The sequence below is a fragment of the Tiliqua scincoides genome, chromosome 5 (genome assembly GCF_035046505.1).
Source record: "Tiliqua scincoides isolate rTilSci1 chromosome 5, rTilSci1.hap2, whole genome shotgun sequence".
NCBI classification, from domain to species: Eukaryota; Metazoa; Chordata; class Lepidosauria; order Squamata; family Scincidae; genus Tiliqua; species Tiliqua scincoides.
The window spans coordinates 3,975,057-3,996,071 of record NC_089825.1 but is presented as its reverse complement, the minus strand read 5'-3'; the positions used below and the strand labels follow the sequence as shown (position 1 = coordinate 3,996,071).

The 21,015-nt window shown below is 51.5% G+C and overlaps 1 protein-coding gene across 1 annotated transcript in view; it reads right to left on the bottom strand.

Moving 5' to 3' along the window:
• Positions 1-18,395, bottom strand: part of LOC136651246 (uncharacterized) — a 44,321-nt gene extending 25,926 nt beyond the window's left edge. The window contains exons 1-7 of the mRNA XM_066627473.1: positions 18,291-18,395; positions 6,737-6,905; positions 5,765-5,872; positions 4,407-4,514; positions 3,184-3,330; positions 2,201-2,356; positions 881-1,051 (exon numbers count right to left, since the gene is read on the bottom strand). Of these exons, the coding sequence (XP_066483570.1) occupies positions 881-1,051; positions 2,201-2,356; positions 3,184-3,330; positions 4,407-4,514; positions 5,765-5,872; positions 6,737-6,905; positions 18,291-18,365 (934 nt within the window). The 5' untranslated portion in view covers positions 18,366-18,395. The remainder of the gene's footprint in view (positions 1-880; positions 1,052-2,200; positions 2,357-3,183; positions 3,331-4,406; positions 4,515-5,764; positions 5,873-6,736; positions 6,906-18,290) is intronic.
• Positions 18,396-21,015: the final 2,620 nt, after the last annotated feature.

Below are 21,015 nucleotides of genomic sequence, written 5' to 3'. Positions count from 1 at the left end.
TCCTCTCAACTAATACGCTGCTGTAGGTGACGCAGAGATCCGTGTGTCATTCCAGACACGCTTCCACTCTTGGCAATGGTTGGCGATATTTCACACCTCATCGATGGTCATTTGCTGGTTCCTTAGATCTTCCTCAATGTGTCTGAGTCATGTTTTCTTTGGTGCAGCTCACTGAACTCTCCAGCTGGGAGGTTGCGCTTGCCAGAGGAGCTTACGTGGCAGCCAACTTGTGCCAACTAGTGCTTCATTCTGCAAACGTGGCCAAACCATTGCAGTCTGCATTTTTGGATTTGCTCTCTGATCAAAGAGCAATTATCTTTGATGATCGCACCTTATCCTAATTGTCTCGTTACGATGGTGGTCAGGAAGACAGACACCCAGGATCTGTTTCAAGCATCTCGTTTGGAAGACCTCAAGCTTGTTCACATCTGATCCTAGCAGAGTTCATGTTTCTGATCCATATAGGAGAACTGACAGGATCAGTTTTCAGAGGAGGTGAATTTTGGTCTTGATAGAGATATTGGCCTTCTTCCAGAGGCACTATTTGAGCAAGACAAACGCTACTGCGGCTGAGCCAATCCTGCTGTGGACCGTGGTGGCGGCGGCCACCTTTTCGCCTGTACCAGCAATCCCAGATATTTGAATTCTTGAACCTGCTCAATTTGGACTCCATCAAGGTGAGCACTGATCTGTGATCCATCTGTGGTGATAACTCCACACTGATTCTTAGGCCATAGGATTAGGCAACATGGGCAATGTGGCAAAGGATGCTCAGGCCTGAGCAAGCTGCAGGGCAGGCTCTGCTCTCCCGGGGAAGCAAAGCTCCCTGTGTCCCATTAGTCTCATGGGAAAAGGGTTTCTGCTTTTGTGGCTGCCTCACCTGTAGTACTCATGGTGCAAGACACCTCCTCCAGGACCATTTGGGGGCTGTCGTTCTGCACCCTGGACTGACAGGGTCTGCTGGGAAGAGCTGCTTCTTTCTCGAGCTTCAGCCACCCTCGGACCAGATTCTTTTCCATGACCACTTCTGTGTCTGATGCTGCTTCTTTCCCTGCAAATAAGCAGTGTGAAATAAGCCAGAGACTGTCACTGGTTGGACCAACTTTTGTTGCTATGACAGTACGCAAGCCGCGGAGTGACACAGAACACATTAGCAGGCAGAATAAAGACAGGCTATTCCTGTGTATGGAGCAAAAGTGATGATGTAATGCAAACAGCACATAATATTTGTGGCATGCCTACACATATTGCTCTCCCCCCAAACAACTCAGGGTGGGTGCCATGGGATAAGTGCCAGCAGTAGGTCCCCAGGGGCCCCCAGAGCCTTGCACTGCCCCTCCCCCATGGCACCCCATACCTGCCTGACAGTCTACTGGGCATTACCATGGCCACAGACACTGAGGAGTCAGCCCCAATGGCCAGGCTGTCAGAAAAACATGAACTTCCAGCCAGTGGCTGGCTGGGTTGACTCCAAATGCCACTCAGCACAGGGTTTCCTTTCAGCCTCACAACAACCCTGAGACCGAAGGACAGGACAGCAGCTGGCCCGAGGTCACTCTGTGCATTCGACAGCTCAGCAGGTAATTGAGTCTGGGCTTCTCACACTCCAGTCTGAGAACTGAGCCACTGTCATGTCTGTCTTCTGACAAATGGGAGCCCAGGCAGATGAACACTGGCCTTAAGACATGCCCTTTTCTTCAGCATGCAATGCAGACTGGTGTTAGAATCCAGACTCCAGGGACATTGCTCAGTGGTAGAACACAAGCCCTGCATTTCCACAAGGTGGCAGTCTTGGTCCAAGGCATCACCACTGAGCAGGGCCAGGGAGATGCGGTGGGGATGACGGAGGGCCACTGACCAGAGAGTCGGCAATGCTGGGCAATAGGGGCCCAGAGCCAAGCGCCACGCAGAGCCTGCTATTCAATGTTCTCCACAGTGCTTTGCCTCTGACAGAGCTCTGTGACCTGCAACCCACCTGCCCAGCTGAATTCTTGTAAGATCTGCACATCAAGTCCTGGAATCTTTTGTTCCCCTTTGCAACAATAGCAAATGAACACCATCCTAGTGATGATGCAACACTGCCTTTGTCCTTCCTTGGCCAGAGGAGTGTCCGATATACCTCAACACCTGACTCTAGCATCAGAAACAGTCCTTTGGCCAATAAAAACACTGTTATGTGTGCTGCGCTTCTGAGACTCACCTTGGGTGTGCAAACCCCTGATTCGAGGCTCTGCCCAGTCTCCCTCCGAGCTGCTGGTAGGTGTGTCTGGATGACTGGACAGGCTCAGGGAGACCTCTGCCAGATCAGCCTCTAGGCTACCATGGTGCAGATTCTCCATGTGGGCCTCCGCTTTAACTACGGAAACAAAGCAGGTATCAAGCCGTTAGCCATGCTGAAACAGCAACATGAAGAGCAGGAGATAAAAGTATAACATCAAACCAAAACAAAAACTTCTTTGAAACAATAGTTCCAGCATTGCATCAAGGCTTTTGGGGTACTTCAGCAGACCCACATAGTCCCTTGTTCCTAAAATGGCATCAGGCTCCTTCTGCTCTGGAAGAAAAGGACAACCCAGAAACTCATGAGGCAACTTTTGGCAGCAAGTCCCGCTCAGCCTCAGTCTTCCCCATCTGTAGTATGGGAATAGATATAATGACTGACCTGACTGGATTGTTCATCAGGATAATACACACCAAGTGCCTCGTGCACTCAAAAAGCACCACACAAAAGCGAATTCCGGGTTTGTTACAGGGAGCATCTCAGGCTGAAAGGAGGAAGCGGCAAGCCCCTCCTGGCTTTGTCTCCAAGTGGCGATAGTGCGCCTGACAGATCGCATGACTTCAGTCTCTCCTCCTCGCCCACCCCGCTCTCCTGCTTCCCTCAGAAAAATTCCACAGCTGTCAAACATTTCACCGCTGCTCATCAAAGGGGGAGGGGGAGGGAGGGAAATCTGTCAAAAAATTCCATCGCTGACAAGAACGATTTCTTCTAGAAAGAGAGACCATCCAAGGCTATGGCCTACAGGACAGGCCTGCCCCACAGCCCCGAGTCAACTCAGAGAGCTCAAATCAAGCCCCATGCATCATGTGGGGCTGTGGGGCCCTAAGGAGGAGCTGGCCCCGCTCCTCAGAAGCACAACTGGGTGCACTGCAGAGGGCCAGCAGAGCGGGTCACTCGCTCACCCTGGGGAGGCAGCACCTCTGCGGCAGGCTCAGGCTCACTGCAGCCAGAAGGGTGCCCGCTGGCCTTTCCGTGTCCGTAGAGAAACTCTGGGATTTCCTTCACAAGCTTCATGAGGGCACAGAGGTGGAGGCTGCTCTGGTAGTCGCCTGTTTGGGGAAAACAGAAGTACCAGGTGGGAGCCGCAGCCGGAGAGCTGACAGCCACACTGAACACGGGATCCATCTATTTCCACCATCCTTGGCGACCTACATCTGGGGGTCAGGACAGGAATTAGGGTGGGAGAGGTATGCCTCTCAGCAGGGGTTTGGGGTCCTTGGCCTTTTCATCCATCACACATCTAGGACACCTCCCTTTGAATGGAGGGAAGGGCAAAGGGCAAGTTTCATGCGAAACACGACTCAGGAGTTCTGTGGTCTGCTTAGAAAAGCCCCATCTTGGTTCTGGAATATATGGAGGAGTCAAAGGAAAGCAGACCCCCTGAGCATGAGTAGAGTGCAGTCAAGTCAGCTTGTGGTCAGGGGACAGGTTTCCAGATCATCTGGAAGACTTTTGTTTAATTGATCCATACCCCGCCTTTCCACAACAGGCCCTCAGGCGGCATCCAGGCAATCTTCAGCATCTATTTATTTTTTAGAAATTAAACGGTAAGCAGGAGTCCTCTGAAGAAGGACAAATACACCTGGAAGGACAAATCTACAAATGATCATATTACAAAGGAAAGCAGCAAATCCCCAGGGGAGGGTCACATTCGGATGGAAGCAAAGGTCAACGGGGCCCGTGAAGTCCAGCCCCCTCTTCCCTCAGCGGCCCAGCAGTTGCCTTCAGGCTCAGCGGCAGCTCATGGGCAGAGCACCTGCTTCAGTGGTGGGCAGCATCTCCAAGTGGGACAGGAGGGGCTATTCCTGCCTGAGACCCCAGAGAGCCTCTTGCTGGGTCCGAGAGGTGGCTGAAGTGCATTTCCCATGCCAAGCACTCCTCTGATTGTGTGGCCTGCACAACCCAACTCGCCACAGTTGCTTTCCTCTGGGCAGGCAGGCCAGCGTTGCGCTCTGGGGAGATTGCCCTGCTCCGCATGGCCTGGCACTCAGGCTGCCAGCTTTTCCCTCATGCTGAACCAGGAAACCAGACGCTCCCATCTCCCAGGCCTCCGTGAACCCTCCTTCCCCATCTCTTCCCTGGCCCAAAGAAGGCCACCATGACTCACCTGGGTGCTCCCTCTTACCTTCGCTCCCATTGCCTGGGGCGAGGTGCCCCTCTGCCTCATCACTTAGGCAGTCCAGCTCCCAGGGTCCCTCCTCCACAGCTTCCTCTGCAAGGGGGGGCTCCTCACCTCAAGAGAAAGGCACAGAGAGTCTAAGCAGGCCTGGCTGCGATGGGAACGATCCGCTTCTCCTCACAGGCCTCGGCTTCAGACAGAGTGGGGAGCCTGTTTATACATTCCCCACCCCCACCCCACAGCCTCCCCAAAGATTCCAAACTGACAACTCAGCCCCACCCAACTCCCAGCCTAGTGATGCAGCTGCGCCAATGGGGCACACGCTGCACCCCGCAGGGGAGTTTTGGGCTGCAAAGGCCTCCTCAAGGTAAGGGAACATTTGCTCCCTGGCCCCGGAAAAACCCTCACAGTTCACTTGGCCTACTCAGACCTGCACAAGCCATATAGCTGGCAGAAGTCAGCGTGGACCCAGGAGGATGGGTCAAAGTCAGGAAGTGGGCACCATCGGGGCAGGTGAGGGGGGAGGACAGGAGCCTCGCTGAGTTCAGTAGGATTTACTTCCAGATAAGTGCATGTAAGATTACAGTCTAAGAGGATTTTAGATAAATATATTGTTAACTGCCCTGGTGGCATAAAAATAAACATTTTTAACATGGAAGAGAAGAAAGGTGCTTGTTTTCCCTCAGACCACCGTCATCCACTGTCATCCACCCAGTTTGCTTGCAGACTTCCAACCCTTGGTTGGCAGAGCTTCCCATGGAGGCTGTGGTTGGAGAAGTTCAGGGTCAGGGGGCATTCACTGGTAGCTCCACCCAGTCCTGCCCAGCTGGCCACAGTCTTGGCTGAGCAGAGGCATGATGGTGGCAGGAGGGCATCTGCTTCCCATCCTTCAACCATTCTCTTGAGCAACAAAATAGCTCTTGCCCGGCCACCACCACCCCTCGCTCCTGGCCCCAGCCTGTTGGTCCTTCACAAGTTGCTCTCCAGAATGTCATCTCATCACAAGTTCCTCCTTAGGATCCTTTGCCATACAGTGTGACAACCCCCACAGGGTGCTGTGGGGGCAAACATCTTCCATGCCAAAAACTGGGGGTGGCAGGAGACCCCTGCACAAGCGGCAGCCTGTGCCAGTAAGCCAGAGGCATCCTGCGTGGGTTACCGTGGCACTGTCCCGCTTCTGCAGACCTCTTCTGCAAGTCAGGAGCCATCCAATGGCCACTCCGCTGTCTCCTATCCTGTCTGCTCAAAGCTCAGCCTGTGGGATGCTACTTACAGGTCTCAGTAAACAGACTTGACCAACTGATGGAGCTAATGGTGGCGCATTGCCACCACAATGGCTTCCCCCGCACAGCGGGGCTCCTTACCCTCAGCATCTCTTCCTCCATCGCTGGAGCTGCTCAGAGCTTGAGCCTCCAAGGTTCCTTCTGGCTGATGGATTAAGGATGTGAGCACCTCCTTGGGAATGGAGTGGCCTGCAGAGTGGTGGGAGAGATGACACGTGACACTTGTCTGAGTCCACACTCAACCATGGCCGTCAAGACAGAACCTGCAGTCCAGAGAGTCTGACAGTCAAGAGCATAAGATGCAGCTTTCCAGCCCCATGGAAGGAGCCTGATCCAGGAACGGGGGCTGTGCTAACGCCCCACTGCACTCCAACAGGGGGCAGCGCAGATGCCCCAAAGAGACCCTTTCCCCTTGGCAATGAAGCACAGACTGGTCTGCACAGACTGGCAGCAGCTCTTCAGGATCTGTCATGCTCATCTTGCCTGAGTCCTGCCTTGCCCCCAGGGCATGGAAAGTCGTCCCCTGCCATCTGTTTCAACCAGAGGTGCCCTATGCACAGCACCGAAGGCCTTCAGCACACAAGCATGCGCTCTGTCACAGAGGAATGTGGGGTGGGAGAGGGCGTGGGTGGGTTTAGTTTCAACTAGGCAGATTCTCACACTGGGGAAACACAACACTTCCATTCAGGGCATGTTTGAGTCACGCTGCTGCCTAGTATCCCCAAAGACCACTGGCGCGCACACGCATGAATTAACATGCCCCAGGGAAAGTCTCCTCTGCAAGCTGCACTGCAAGGAAAGAGCCCCGAGCGAAAGGATGGTGCTGCTGCTGCACCGCTCCCTTTCTAGACAATGAAGCCTGTGCAAAAGAACTTCCCTGCAGACTGTATCCCGTGGGTCAGATCTGCCCGACCACCACTGATGAGCGCACCCCAAACCTGTCACCTCACAGCAAGATTCGCTCTACTCATCTCAGAACCCTGCAGAACACCACCAAGCGAGTGAATGGGAGCCTGGCACCCTCAGGTCCAGGGGCGACCTGCAGAGTCTTACCCAGCGAGAGAAGCAGAGTGTAGTTGTCTTGCATCACTTCCTGGTGCAAGGCCTTCTGCCACCCCTCCAGCAGGGCCCACTCATCGGCGGAGAAGTGCACAGTCACATCTTCTACCTTCACCTGCTCCAAAGTTCCAGCCAAGGTGGAGATCCCTCTTCGTGCCTGTACCTGAGAACAACAGGTAAACAATTATTCTGGATGTTTAAGCTGCATCCTCCTCCCCAAGGTTCCAGTGAAATAAGAACACCAGAAGAGCCCTGCTGGACCACACATAGGTTACGTTTGCCCTCCCACAATGACTCGGCAAAGGCCTGTAAGCCCCACAGGCAGCCCCCCCATGGCTCCCCCAGCAGTTGGTGATCAGTGGCACACTACCACTGAACATGCAACAGTGAGATTGACAGTTACTGACAGACCCTCCCTCTCTCCTTCCTCTGTGACCCCATCTAGTTCCCCACCCCCCAAAAGGCATCTCAGCCCATGGCCACCAACACTTCTAGGGGCAACTAACCCTATGTTAAGTCTGCACCAGGTGACAAAGTTCTTTCTTGGTTTGCCCAGAACTTCCTGCTGGTCAGTGTGTTGAACAATCTTGACCTCTGATTGCATGAGGGAGGGAGGGAGGAAACCTGCTCTCTGTCCATTCTCTTCACCCTGCACATCACTTTACTGTTTCAAAAACAGGCACATGCTGACCCTGCCCAGCTCCCTGCCCATGTGGTGGGTCCACAGAGATGCAGCACCCTGTCTAGACTTTGCACCCAGCCATGGATCAAAATGGCAAAGTTTGATTTGTTCCCACACATCACAAGAATTATTTGCTGTATGTTCTCTTCACGCACAAAGTCCAAAATTTCAGGATGGGACAAATGGAGAACCTAGTCAAGATTCCAACAAGCAGCCATCTCAGCAGGTGCAAGAGGAGAGACCATCCACTGACCTTATCAAGTTTCTTTTCTACTCAAAATCAAATAAAATTTGGCACCAACACAAAACTGAGGGGATCAACTTTTTGCAAACAGAATTGAAGTTAGAAGACAGTTTGCTTGAGAAACTGCTTTTCCACATGTTTTCTCTGTTTTACGTAATGCACACTCCTCCTTGGGAAGAAAAGGAAAGGGAGCCTTTCTTTCCAGGTGCCAGCTGCTTTTGCCCTCCTGGCAAAGAGTTCTCTGAGCAGGACAGTTTCCCAAACCTGGGAAAATCAATCTCTGTTTACACAGAACGGCTGAGCGGGATCAGAAATGTTTTAGGGAAGAGTTATGGCCTCTGACTGCTCATCCTGCCTCAATCTTTAAAAAGGGAAAGAGGGGGGAACCGGGAAACTATAGGCTGGTCAGCCTAACATCTATACCGGGTAAGATGGTGGAATGCCTCATCAAAGATACAAGAATCTTTGAATCTCGTAGAATCTCAAAACACATAGACGAACAGGCCTTGCTGAGAGAGAATCAGCCTGGCTTCTGTAAGGGTAAGTCTTGCCTCACAAACCTTTTAGAATTCTTTGAAAAAGTCAACAGGCATGTGGATGCAAGAGAACCCATGGACATTATATATCTGGACTTTCAGAAGGCGTTCAACATGGTTCCTCACCAAAGGCTACTGAAAAAACTCCACAGTCAAGGAATTAGAGGACAGGTCCTCTCATGGTTTGAGAACTGGTTGAAGGCCAGTAAACAGAGAGTGGGTGTCAATGGACAATTTTCACAATGGAGAGAGGTTAAAAGCGGTGTGCCCCAAGGATCTGTCCTGGGACCGATCCTTTTCAACCTCTTCATAAATGACCTGGAGACAGGGTTGAGCAGTGAGGTGGACAAGTTTGCAGACGACACCAAACTTTTCCAAGTGGTGAAGACCAGAAGTGATTGTGAGGAGCTCCAGAAGGATCAAATTGGCAGAATGGGCAGCAAAATGGCAGATGCGTTTCAATGTAAGTAAGTGTAAAGTTATGCACATTGGGGCAAAAAATCAAAACTTCACATATAGGACAGATCAGGAGAGAAATCTTGGGGTGGTGGTGGACAGCTTGATGAAAGTGTCAACCCAACGTGCAGCGGCAGTAAAGTAGGCCAATTCTATGCTTGGGATCATTAGAAAAGGTATTGAGAACAAAATGGCTAATATTATAATGCAGTTGTACAAATCGATGGTAAGGCCACACCTGGAGTATAGCGTCCAGTTCTGGTTGCCACATCTCAAAAAGGACATAGTGGAAATGGAAAAGGTGCAAAAGAGAGCGACTAAGATGATTACTGGGCTGGGGCACCTTCCCTATGAGGAAAGGCTACGGCGTTTGGGCCTCTTCAGCCTAGAAAAGAGACGCCTGAGGGGGGACATGATTGAGACATACAAAGTTATGCATGGGAAGGATAAAGTGGATAGAGAGATACTCTTTACACTCTCACATAACACCAGAACCAGGGGACATCCACTCAAATTGAGTGTTGGGAGGGTTAAGACAGACAAAAGAAAATATTTCTTTACTCAGCATGTGGTTGGTCTGTGGAACTCCTTGCTGCAGGAAGTGGTGACAGCATCTGTCCTGGATGCCTTTAAAAGGGGATTGGACAAGTTTCTGGAGGAAAAATCCATTACGGGTTACAAGCCATGATGTGTATGTGCAACCTCCTGATTTTAGAAATGGGCTATGTCAGAATGCCAGATGCAAGGGAGGGCAACAGGATGAGGTCTCTTGTTATCTGGTGTGCTCCTTGGGGCATTTGGTGGGCCGCTGTAAGATACAGGAAGCTGGCTAGATGGGCCTATGGCCTGATCCAGTGGGGCTGTTCTTATGTTCTTATGCCATAAATTACATGTCCTTTAACATGCTACAGGGTCACTCCACTCCCTTTTGTGACAATGGACAACAACTCACCATGCAACAGCCCCAACATGGAGACAGTAAAAGAGAATCCCCCCCAGCTCTTCCCAGAGCAACAGTCGGAAATTTCAGTGCTGCTTTCCAAAATGTTCTGTCGTCACCTGGAGAGGCTCCATCCCAGCACCACATCCCTGCAGCTCTGGCATTTGCTGGTGCTGAAAGTCTCAACACCCATTCATGGAACAATGTGGATTTCAAGTGGTACAGCCACCAAGCCTCAGGAAGCTCTGCAATGGAAAGCTATTTCCAGCATCCTCTACAGAGAGGCTGTAATGTTTGAGACACTCCTCAAGCCACTAGTCCTCTACAATCTTACAGCAGTGTTCCTGAAGAGTGAAGCTTTCTTTTTGTGCTCTTGGTTGGGGGGGGGACAGCCTGAGCCCTGAGGTGCTGAAAGGGCCCTTGTTGGGCTCACTTGGAGCTCCCTCTTCACAGGCACTCATTGAGAACAAAGAGCTTACAGCCCAACAGACCAGTCCTAGCCATCACCTTCAACATAGGATCTCAGCAGACAATCCTCCCGCCCAGTGTCCACATTTTACGAGTGTTTTTAAAAACACTGCTGGGAACAGGCCACAGCTAAGAGCTAGGAAAGCTGGCTTCCCATGCCAGGTGCTGGGGGCTCCCTGGGCCAGAAAGCCAGCGTGGGCCTCCCCCCACCACATGGGTGTACCCAAGGCCAGTGTTCTCTCTTGCAGGAAAGACCAGCACTGCTCTGGGGATAACATTTTGGGCAGAGAACCTGCCTGCCTGCCTGCCTGCGAATGCCCAGGACCCCTCCCTCCAAGGGGCTCAGAGCAGCAGGTGTTCCATCCTGGGCAGTGGGCTGCCCAGGGCCATACAGGGAACCTCAACCCACCTGGGTTTCACCACTCCTAGTCAGTCAGGCCACCTCACAGTCGCACCCCACTGGCTCTCGGGTGCAGAACTTGGAAGGAGGGCCAGGTTCAGTGCACAGTGTTGGGTTGGGTGGTGCAGCCCTTGAGAAGATTTCCACAGCCCAGCACCAAAAGGCCCAACTCCAAACTTCCTCTCTAGCTTGCAGTTGGAGAGGGCAGCAGTCTTCCCCACAGTGCACTCCTGAGCGGCCCCAAAGCCCAGCACCACTGTGAGAAAGACCTCCATCGTTTTGGCAGCTCCAAGGTTGGGAGGAGACAGTGGCTCATCTCGCCATGCTCCCCAGATGGCAATGGGGCACTTGCCATGACAAGCCAAATCAGGGATCATTTGGGGGCAGTACGGCCCCTTAGATTAGAAGCTTTGATTGAGACCCCCCCACAGCCCCTCCCTCTCCATAAGCATCACCAGTCAGAACACAGCCTCGTAATGGAAGTGATACTTGTGGACTCTCACTAGGAACTTGGGCATCGGGTCCGTGAAGAGGCTGCCGGCCAGCATGACACCCAGGAACAAGGAGCTGCCTCCAGGTGCCTTCCAACTGTTTTGCTTGTCACCTGACCAAAGACAGCGAACACCAGCGAGACTCAGTGTGATCTCAGGGGACAGATTTGGCAGTGCTGGTGCAATCAGCTGTCAACTGAACCCCTGAAGGCAGCCTGCCCTGGCAGACAGCCCTGAGCAGGCCTCCACACTGCTCCACATGTGGCTCTTTGCATCCCATCACTCCTCTGCCCTGAGGGATTATGACTGCTGTCAATCACAACCAGAGACCTCCCCCAGGTAGCCCTGGCCCTGCTAGCTGTGAAGAACAGGAAAAGATTCCTGCTAGGCTGTGTCAGGGACCAGCATTCTGCTTCATCCAGGGACCGGACAAATGACACCTTGGGAAGCCACCACCACCAGCAGAGAGGAAGGCTGCAAAGTCCAGGAATTAACACAGTGACTTGCAACCGGGGATCACGGGACCCCCCCCCCCCCCACACACACACACTTTGCTCACCTGCTCCTGCCAGCATCCCTGTCCCTGGCAGAATTTTGCCCAGCCAAACATCTCTTGCCAGAACTGTCAGGCCTTCAATAGGAGTTTCTGTCACACACTGTAGGGAGGCTGCTGCATCTGGAAATGGCACTTCAGGGAAACATGCACACACCTTACATGAGACTGATGAGTTCTGGGTTGCATCATGATTCCTCAGCTGCCCCTTCCAAAGCGCTGAGGTTGCTCCTTCCTTATTGTGAGTCCATTTCTCAGAAGACCACAAGATTTTGCTGGGCCTGGTAGCCAAGCAAGGCTTCCGCTTGTCTGGCTCCTGCTCCACAGCATGAGCATGTGCATTCCTTCCCCCCTTTGTCACATGCAGCCTGGCAAGAGTGTCACAGAAGAGTGCTGGCTGCCCTTGTAAAAGTGAGGTCAACCTTCTTCTTCCATCCACAAGGTGGAGGCAGCCTGCCAGCACAGGACACAGTCTGGCACCATTTTGGAAGAGGCTTCCTTGTGCTGCCAGTGGCTCTTTAAAGCTAGGCACACCTCTGGAAGAGTATCCAGCAGGGCTTCCCTGCTGGGCATAAGAATTACCTTTCTCGTTGTCAATGGCAACCATATTTATGGATGCCTGTCATTTTCCAGAGCATCTTCAGGAGGCAGTAAAAGCCATTCAGCAGAAAATCTGAGAAATCACCTCCTCTAAACATATCTGAGAAGCTGCAGCCTTGCCTGGCTTCTTCAGGGACAGGCACCCTCCATTTCAGAGCTCATTTTAAGGATGGACAGGAGATTCCTCCCAGGCCTTGGAGGGTTGGCACGTGTATGTGTGTCACTCAGTTTCTCTGCATTCAGTGACCAACTGCTGAACATATGAACTGACATCAGTGAAAAGCACTGCATGCGAGGTGAGAACAGGCAACGCGGTGTTCATGCCCGCACACACACCTTTCCTGGCATTTGCCGTCATCACATCACCACCATTTGGCTAATGGGGCAAACTGCCACTGACAGAGTCTGAATCCTCTCTGAATCCATCTCATTCCTGCCTTGTGCAGCAGACCATTCTGTGCACTCATTCTGGAATGCGAGAAGGAGACCCTTCTCTCCTCTCAATCTACGGGCACATTAGCCAGGTGGCTTCCACAGGATAACAAAGCTCCAAATTCCACAGGAAAGAAGCCTCCTGGGGTCATGAGTCAATCTGAGCAGGGGTTACTAGTCCCTCCCAGCGCCAGACACAGCAGATGGCTTGGGTCCAGAGAACCAGAAAGCAAATCTTCTTCATGGCACTCCAGCCCACAAACATAATTCTGACAGGTGTCTAGCAAAGCAAGCTGGTCCTTGTGAGCACTCCTGTTGCAATCCACTGGCAATGGTCCTCCAGGTGTCACAGATTTCAACAGGTATACACAGGTTGTGATCCACCAGGTGGAATGTGGCCTGCCAGCTGTGGATGGTGGACTTCAAGGGCTTGATGTGACCCAGTGCAGACAGACTTGGTGGCATTCCCAAAAGGAGTTACTTTGTGGAGGCTTTAATTCCATGTGCCCCTGAGCACTGCATAGCCACTGTTTCTGGGTCTTTAGCATCAGAACAAATCAGCAACTCTGTACATGAGGGACTGTACAGATCTCAATGATTTAAGAAGGTGGTCCGCAAACCATGCCAAATTCTTTCCTATTAATTCCTCCAACTGTTCTATTCCCCCCCCCAAAAAAAAACAACTGAAGCATATCACCAATCCATCCACAACTGAGAAATGCTTGCTCCACAGGACACATTTCATAACACTCAGGTTATGCAGAACATCCAAAAGACCGGAAGGCAACATCCCCAAAAGCAACCACCCAGTCATTATAAAGAAAACTGCACTTCTTAGGAGTTCCAGATGCATTTTTGCTAGGAGGGAGAGACAGGTACGACAGAGGCATGCGCAAGTCTTCAAGGCAAACGAGAGAGACAGCAGTAACATGGGCACCAGGTCTTCAGCCCTGTTGCAGAGGTTAAGGGGTCAGAAGTAAAAACTTGTGCTCAGTTTTTAGAAGAAGAGAGCCGCAGACCAAATTGGCCTGGAAGTCACGTTCTCTGACTTCACCTCTGACTCAAAACCTGCACCTTCACTTTCAAGTGAGCAGCAGTGGTTATTGTTTGGGGGCAAGGGGTGGGTGCAACACAGAAGCCTTATTATGAAGCTGTCAGCCACTCTTGCACAGCCCTGTTCCACTGTCAATAAAAAGCATGAACTAAAAGGAGGGGGGAAACACCCTCCCTGCCTCAGCCAACAGCTGCAGTTACAGCATGTTGGGGAGAAGATGGAGGCGTGCCAGCCAGCACAAGGGTACAGCTGGCAAAGCCATCACCTGGGGAACACTAAGGCTGACAGTGCCAATGAAAGAGCAGCGTGACGGCCCAAGGCTCAACTTCGACATCTTCTGTGGCCTTCTCAGGGATTGGGGAGTCACCTCTCTGGCTACAAGGTGCAACCTCTGAAAAGCCTCATAGGCCAGTCAGGGCTCCAGTCAACAAGAGCCCATTTTCGGTTCAGAACTGTAAAACTGTCACAAGAGCAATAATCCCACACCAGAGGCAGCCATTGAAATCTGCCACCCATGCCAAGGTGAGCTCTGGCGACTCTCCAGGGGGAGAATGTTCTGGAACCTTAGAGAGGGACGGCCCTGCTCCAACCCACATCAGCTCACATTTCCCCTTTGCTCCCAGAGGGACCCTTGAGCAGGGCTGCCGGTTCATGCTGATGGAAGCGACACCGTTGCCTGGCTGTGATTCAAAGGAGTTTCTTTTCCTTTTACAGCACTGATGCAATGGGAGAGGGGACCACTCCCACCCCGTCCCTTCCCAGACCCCTCTTGCCCTCTGCTGCAGAGCAACACAAAAGTCCTGCATGCTTCTGCAGAGATGGTGTTCTACATACCCAGGAAGGCTTGGGCTAGGGCAGTGGCAACAGCACACTCAACCACTGTGTTGGGACTTCAACAGGGAAAGGCGGGTTCCCCAGGTTGTCATTGGGTATTCCCTGCTCCTGTCACAGTCTTCCATGTAGCCACACTTTTCATTTTAATCTTCCAAGAAGCTCAACACAGTGTCCATGGTAGGTGCATCCCTCCCACCACTTTATTCTCACAACAACCCTGTGAGATAGAACCGTGAAGATGAAAGACGCTAACCCTCTCTTTCAATTACAGGTGCAGCCTATTTATCCACGGATTTTTTATCTGCAGATCTGTCTCAAAGCAAATGGGGTGGGGGAACTGAAAGTCACACACACCTTAGCCCTGTGCTGGCCTCCACTCTGTTTCCAGGCAGCCAAAAACACTGCAAGAAGGCTCCACCTCACCCAGGCAGGGAAATAGCCCTGGAGCCCTGGAAGAGGTTCCCCTTGCCAAGGAACAGTAACACTCTTGGAGCCCCTGAGCCTGCAAAGAGGCTGAGGAGGGGAAGGGGGGGCAGAAAACCTCAGTAGCCAGAGCATGTGCAGCAAGGTGGAGCTCTCTCTTTCTCACTCACACACACATACACACACACACAGGGGCAGGTGCAACAGAGGGGATTGCTTAAAAAAACCCAGGGAGTGTTTGTTGAATTCCCCCCTCCCCCCATAGTGCAGGCTCTCCAGCCTAGGGAAACAAAACAGCCCAGCAAGACTACAATCCTCTCCACACCTTCCTGGGAGTAAGCCCCATTGACTGGAATGGGACTTACTTCTGAATAGAAACGCATAGGCCTGGACTCGTAAAAGCTCCGCATCCTACCTGTGAAAGAAGTGGGACAGCTGGCAACAGGAGGGCTGAGTACGGTGGGGGGGAGGGGACTGATAACAGCTGCCTTAGTTTCCTTCCATCCGGAAGTGTCAGGCTGCATTTTTAACAAAAATTTGGAATTTTTGTTAATCGAAATGATTCATAGGCTCCACCTGTAATTATCTTTGAGAGTGGATTTGTTCTCCATTGCTCCAGGGGTAGGACCAGGACAAATGGGGTTTTAATTACAGCAAGAGAGATTTTGATTAAATGTTAGGAACAACTTCATGATGGTATGAACTGTTTGGCAGTGGAACAGTCCACCTCAGAAGGTGGCGGACTCTAAACAGATACTAGATAGCCAACTATTGCCAACAGATGTTGCAGTTATGCAAAGCCTGCATTGGCAGGGAATTGGACTAGAGGATCTTGTAGGTGCCTCCCAATTCTATGAATGGACAAGGTTTACTTTGGAACAGGGAGTATTTGAACCCAGATCCCTCTCTGTTTAAATCAAGCTGTACTTAGCCCACTGTTACAAAGACAAACATATCCCAGTTTGGGGTCTGGCTATTCTTAATTTAAAAAGCAGAGGAGACCGAGGGTGCTGGCTTGGAATTTTAGAAGCTTGAAATGACAAAACACACAACCTTAGCACAACACATAAACACAGCAAACATAGAGGAAGATGTGGGAGACGGGAGGCTTTGAGGACCCAGGTTCAGGCCAGGGCAGAATGGCTACAGGCACAAGGCCATCGCAGAACTGCAGCTCTCATGGGAAAACCTCAGAAAGAAAGTCGCATTTTGAGGACAACAGGACATGGCTCCAAGGGAGATGACAGAGCCGGCTGAAGGGGTGACAGCAGAGATGGACCCAACTGGTGGGCGCCAGCAGGAACAGGAACTGAGAGCCTCAGAGCCCCTAAAAGAATGCTTGAGTCTGACTCTGGGGGACTCAGGAGTCTTCCCTTTGCAGCAAAGACAGACAGGATCACTTCCTCAGGAGATGCCCACTGCCATCACTTGGCAGGACTGGAAACAAGGCAGGGGCATCCTGCTGATTGACAGCAAAGGGTGTACAGTTGCGACTCGTGCATAGCACAGCAGGATTTGATGTAAAGTAGATCTGAAGCCCCTCCCCTTGTGGGGTTGCAACACATTCCCCCCAAGCCCCAGCAAGACCAAGGGAAAATCCACATGGCCCTGGTGCCTCACTGTGAGGGCCAGAGGGGAAGGAGCTGCACTGGAAGCTGGAGGTTCCATTCACCTTGCTACCGAGGATAGGCAGAATGTCCTGAGCAAGTCACTGCTTCTCTGCCTCGGTTGCCCACCTGAAAAATGGGAATGATAAATGACAAGCTGCACAAGATCCTTGCAAGGCTCTTTGCAAATTAAAAGGGTTATAGAAGAAGTTTTGATTCAGGCATGGTGTTCCTGCTCCACATTTTGCTGCAAGCACCTGCAACAACATCAGGACTCTTCCAAGTCTGAGGAGGTTTCTCAGAGGGAGGTGGTGCCATCACAGATGCAACCGTCAGCCCCAACTGACCACAATCAATGCTTTGAACCCAGCCTGGGAACAAGCAGGTTCACTGTGAACTCAAAAGTCACATGAAGCGTTCCTGAGGAATCCATGAAGGCAATAAGCCCCCCATCATTCTTCCTTTTTCCTGAATCATGTTGATTTCCAGCTCAAGTCGCATAATGTCTGCATAAGACCAGAAGACTACAGGCAATCCAGCCTCTTAATCACAACAGTCAGTCACTCTAGTGGTCATTTGATCTAGTGGTCAGCTTGATCATTTGTGGTCAAGCTTTTCGTCAGGAGTCATGGAAAGTATTTTATTTGGAAGGAACCTTTTTCAACCAAAAATCGTCTGTTTCCATTTCACTTACTGCTACAATTATCAGAAGATGCACAAACTAGGGAGAAAATGTGCCAAACAACAACTTTTGCTGTGGCAGGCACATGCCGGCTTTTGAGCTACGCAGAGCTGCTGACCAGAATATGCATTCTGCCCAGTCACCGGTTCTGACTGGGCAATTTGCAAATTCCTGCCTCCCAGGAACTCAGCTCACTTCAAGTCAGTTACCAAACTCCAACAGGACATATACAATGGGTGCATAAGAAGAACCCGCTGGATTAGGCCCAAGGCCCACGTGCTTCAGTTCCCTGAATATCACAGCAGCCCACCAGATGCCCCAGGGAGCACACAAGACAACAAGAGACCCGCATCCTGGTGCCCTCCCCTGCATCTGGCATTCTGAGGCAACCCACCTCTAAAATCAGGAGGCTGCACATACACATCTTGCCTTGTGACCCGCAATGGACTTTTCCTCCAGAAACTCGTCCAATCCCCTTTTAAAGGCATCCAGGCCAGATGCCGTCACCACATCCTGCAGCAAGGAGTTCCACAGACCGACCACACACTGAGTAAAGAAACATTTCCTTTAGTCTGTCCTAACTCTCCTAACACGCAATTTTAGTGGATGTCCCAGTTCTGGTGCTGCCCCTCAGCCCATCCCTGCAGTCTCCATCAATATCTACTGTGCAGTGCCTGTTGGGCCTGAATCTGAGCAGAGCAGCAGCACAAACCCACCACAGGCATCAGTGGTGTAGCCGGGAGGGGGGGCAAAGCTCTGAGTGACGCCTCCGTTCTGCACCCCCAGCCCGGAATGGCTCCGGAATGGGGCAGCTTCCTGCCAGACTTGCAGCCCAAGCCTATGCACGTCTATCCCATTCGTGTCAATGGGGCTTACTCCCAGGAAAGTGTGCGTAGATAGGATTGGGCTCAGTGGTTTGCCCCCCCGGCTACGCCACTGCCTGCACATCCCGAAGTTGGGTCCAGCGCGCCAGCCCAGCCCCCGTCCCGTCCAGAGCAGCAGCTCCCGTGTCCGGCGGAACGTGAGAATGCTCTGCCAACGCGTGTCTCCGGCGGCGGCGGCGTCCTCGGGGCTGGGAGCGCGGAGGCTGCACCGGCATCGCCCGCAGGCAGGCAGCCCCCCGCGGACAGCGCGCCGCAGCCCTACCTGCGCCCCGGCCGCCGGCTCTCCCGCAGCCCGGGCAAGCGGAGCGCCCCAGCGCCGCGCTTCCCCGGGACCCATCGCGGTCCCCGCAGCCGCCGCTCCTCCCGCGCCGCTCGCCAGCTCTGCCGGGACGCCCCCGCAGCGCTCAGCCCTCGCGCGAGCGCTTCGAACACTGGCGGCGGGCAGTGCGCAAGCGCCCCTGGGAGCTGTAGTTCCCCCTCGCGGATCCTGCATGCGCCGCCCGGGAGGGGGACTACAACACCCAGCAGCCACGCGGCGACTTCCAGCTGATGTCCATGGCGGTGGCGTAGCTGGAGGGGGGAGGCGCAGCCCGCTGGCAGGGAGTGGGCAAGCAGCCCCTCCCTACGGAGCCGTATGGGGAATGGCTTCGAAGGGAGGGGCCGCTTGCCCACCTCGCTGAGCCTACCTGGCAGCCTGAGTGCCCCGCCCCCTCCAGCTACGCCACCAGGGAGAAGCAGCTGCCCCCGCGTGTCTCGGGCTGCTGCGTGGCAAGCAGGCATTCAACAGGTGCAGCTTCCCCCTCCTTCCGAGCACTTGCGCAGGCTCTGAGCAGGGCTTCTGTCCCTGGACTGCCTGCTGGGCTCAAGCCCTGAACGGTCCGTTGTCACTAGGAAGAGCCCATCCTAGGCGTGTCAGCTCAGAAGTCAGTCAACAGGACTTACTCCCAGGAAAGTGTGGTTAGGATTGGAGCCTCTTTCTTCCAGGGGAGCAGCAGAAACAGGAGCAGGTCTTGTGACACCCAGAAGACTTCAAGGATTTGTGGTGGTGCAGGGACCCCTTGGAGGCCAGAGACTCCACTTCACAGTTACTCAGCCCTTTAAGAACATCAGGAGAGCCCTGCTGGATCAGGCCCAGGGCTCATCTAGTCCAGCTTCCAGTATCCACCAGATGCCTCAGAGAACACTCAAGACCACAAGATCCCCCTATCCTGGTGCTGCTCCCTCACATCTGGCATTAAGAAATAGGCTCCCTCTGAAACCCGGAGGCCACACGTAGTCGGCTTGTAACCTGGGATGGACTTTTCCTCCATCATCTGTCCAATCCTCTTTGGAAGGCATGTAGGCCAGGTGCCATCACCACATCCTGTGGCAAGGAGTTCCACAGCTTCCATAGGAGTTCCACTGCTCTCCCCCAAACACCTGAATGATGCCTCCTGTCTTGCTTCCCTCTACTCCTTAAAGCCTCTCACTCCCCTGTAGCTATCACTAAGTGCCTGTAAGGAAGAAATGTGTATTCTTCCCTTGCTTGTCACTAAGGCAAGGCCAAAGGGAGAAGCCAAACTTAGGCCAGAAGGAAATACAGTAAAATGTCATGATGTTTTGTTCAAATGTATGTATGATGCCAAGATGTATCAATGCTGAATAGTGCTTATGAGCCAAATGTTATATTAAGTAAGGAGAAAATGTATTTTGCTCAGGGGAAGCAGCCTTCTGCTCAAGCAGGCCCAGAGAAGCAACTTTGCTCTCTTTCTTTCTGAGAGGGTCTGTTTGTGCAACAGGCCACTGTAAGCAACTTAATGCTAAATGTTTACTCATGTTTACTAATACTGAAACTAATCATTTATGCAAATGCTTGTTCATGCAACATTATGAGTAAATTAGTTGGTTTATATATATGATCCCATAAGACAAACAGCAGGATACATTTCTGCCCTCTCTCTGTTTGAGACAGTTTGAAGTAGGCGAAAGGTACAGCTATATATCATTCCAATTAAAGTGCTATTTGACAGCTAGCAAATAATTAGAGAGGACCCCAGCTAAAGGAATATCCAGTTTTAAGGAATGTCCAGGCAAATTGCCAAAGGAACTGATAAGTCAAGATGAGTGGCTAATCAGCAAAAGTTGTATTTTGTACAGTTTTAATTGTATGCAATAGGAAAAGCTAAGGTGAATGTTAGAATGTGATTCAACACGATTCCCTTTTTAGCCAAATAAACAAATAAAGTACACAATAATGCTTAAGAACATATCAAATGCTATAAGCTTGAGTGTTTTAAGCATTTCACAAATAAACAAAGGCAAATTTCGGGGTATGCTCAGAGGACAGAGAGTGGAAGCTGGTCAGGCAGTCCTGAAGAGTGTTGCTCTTGGCAGCCTGCCAGAATGATGAGTTCAGAATGATCCAGTTGTCAAGAAGTTAATTGAATTGATAAATGGAGCCAGGCTGAACAGAGAACACACCCCCAAAAGCTTGGAAGTCAAACTGGACAAAAGGAGTAATTTGGATATAATTAAACCAGGAAAATATCTTTAATAATGACTAAAGCTATTCTTTAAAGTACAAATATGGTATTTTAAGTGAATTTAATAGGAATAAAAGTTAGTTGGAGTACATTCCAATTCTGTAAGATTCAAAGTCTTGTTTGATGTTTTAACTGAAACATAACTCATAAGGAGATTTGAAAATAACAAGGAGTCTAAGATGCACCGGCCAGGAAATGAGATAATTTAAAGAACTTATCTCTTAGTACCATGAAAGAGACATAACTCAAATCAGTTTAAGAAAGTTTGAGCTAAGCAGCCATTAATCTAGTCTCACTAATGAGGACACTTGTAAATCAAGTCCAGCTAACTAACATTGTGTCTCTAAGATAAGAGAAACACCTGCATTATGAGGTAATATGAAGTTGTTTAATTGGCCAACATTCTTGAAAATCCACTGGTCAGCAAAACATTAATGAAGCTCCTAAAAGCTGACAGGAAAAGTT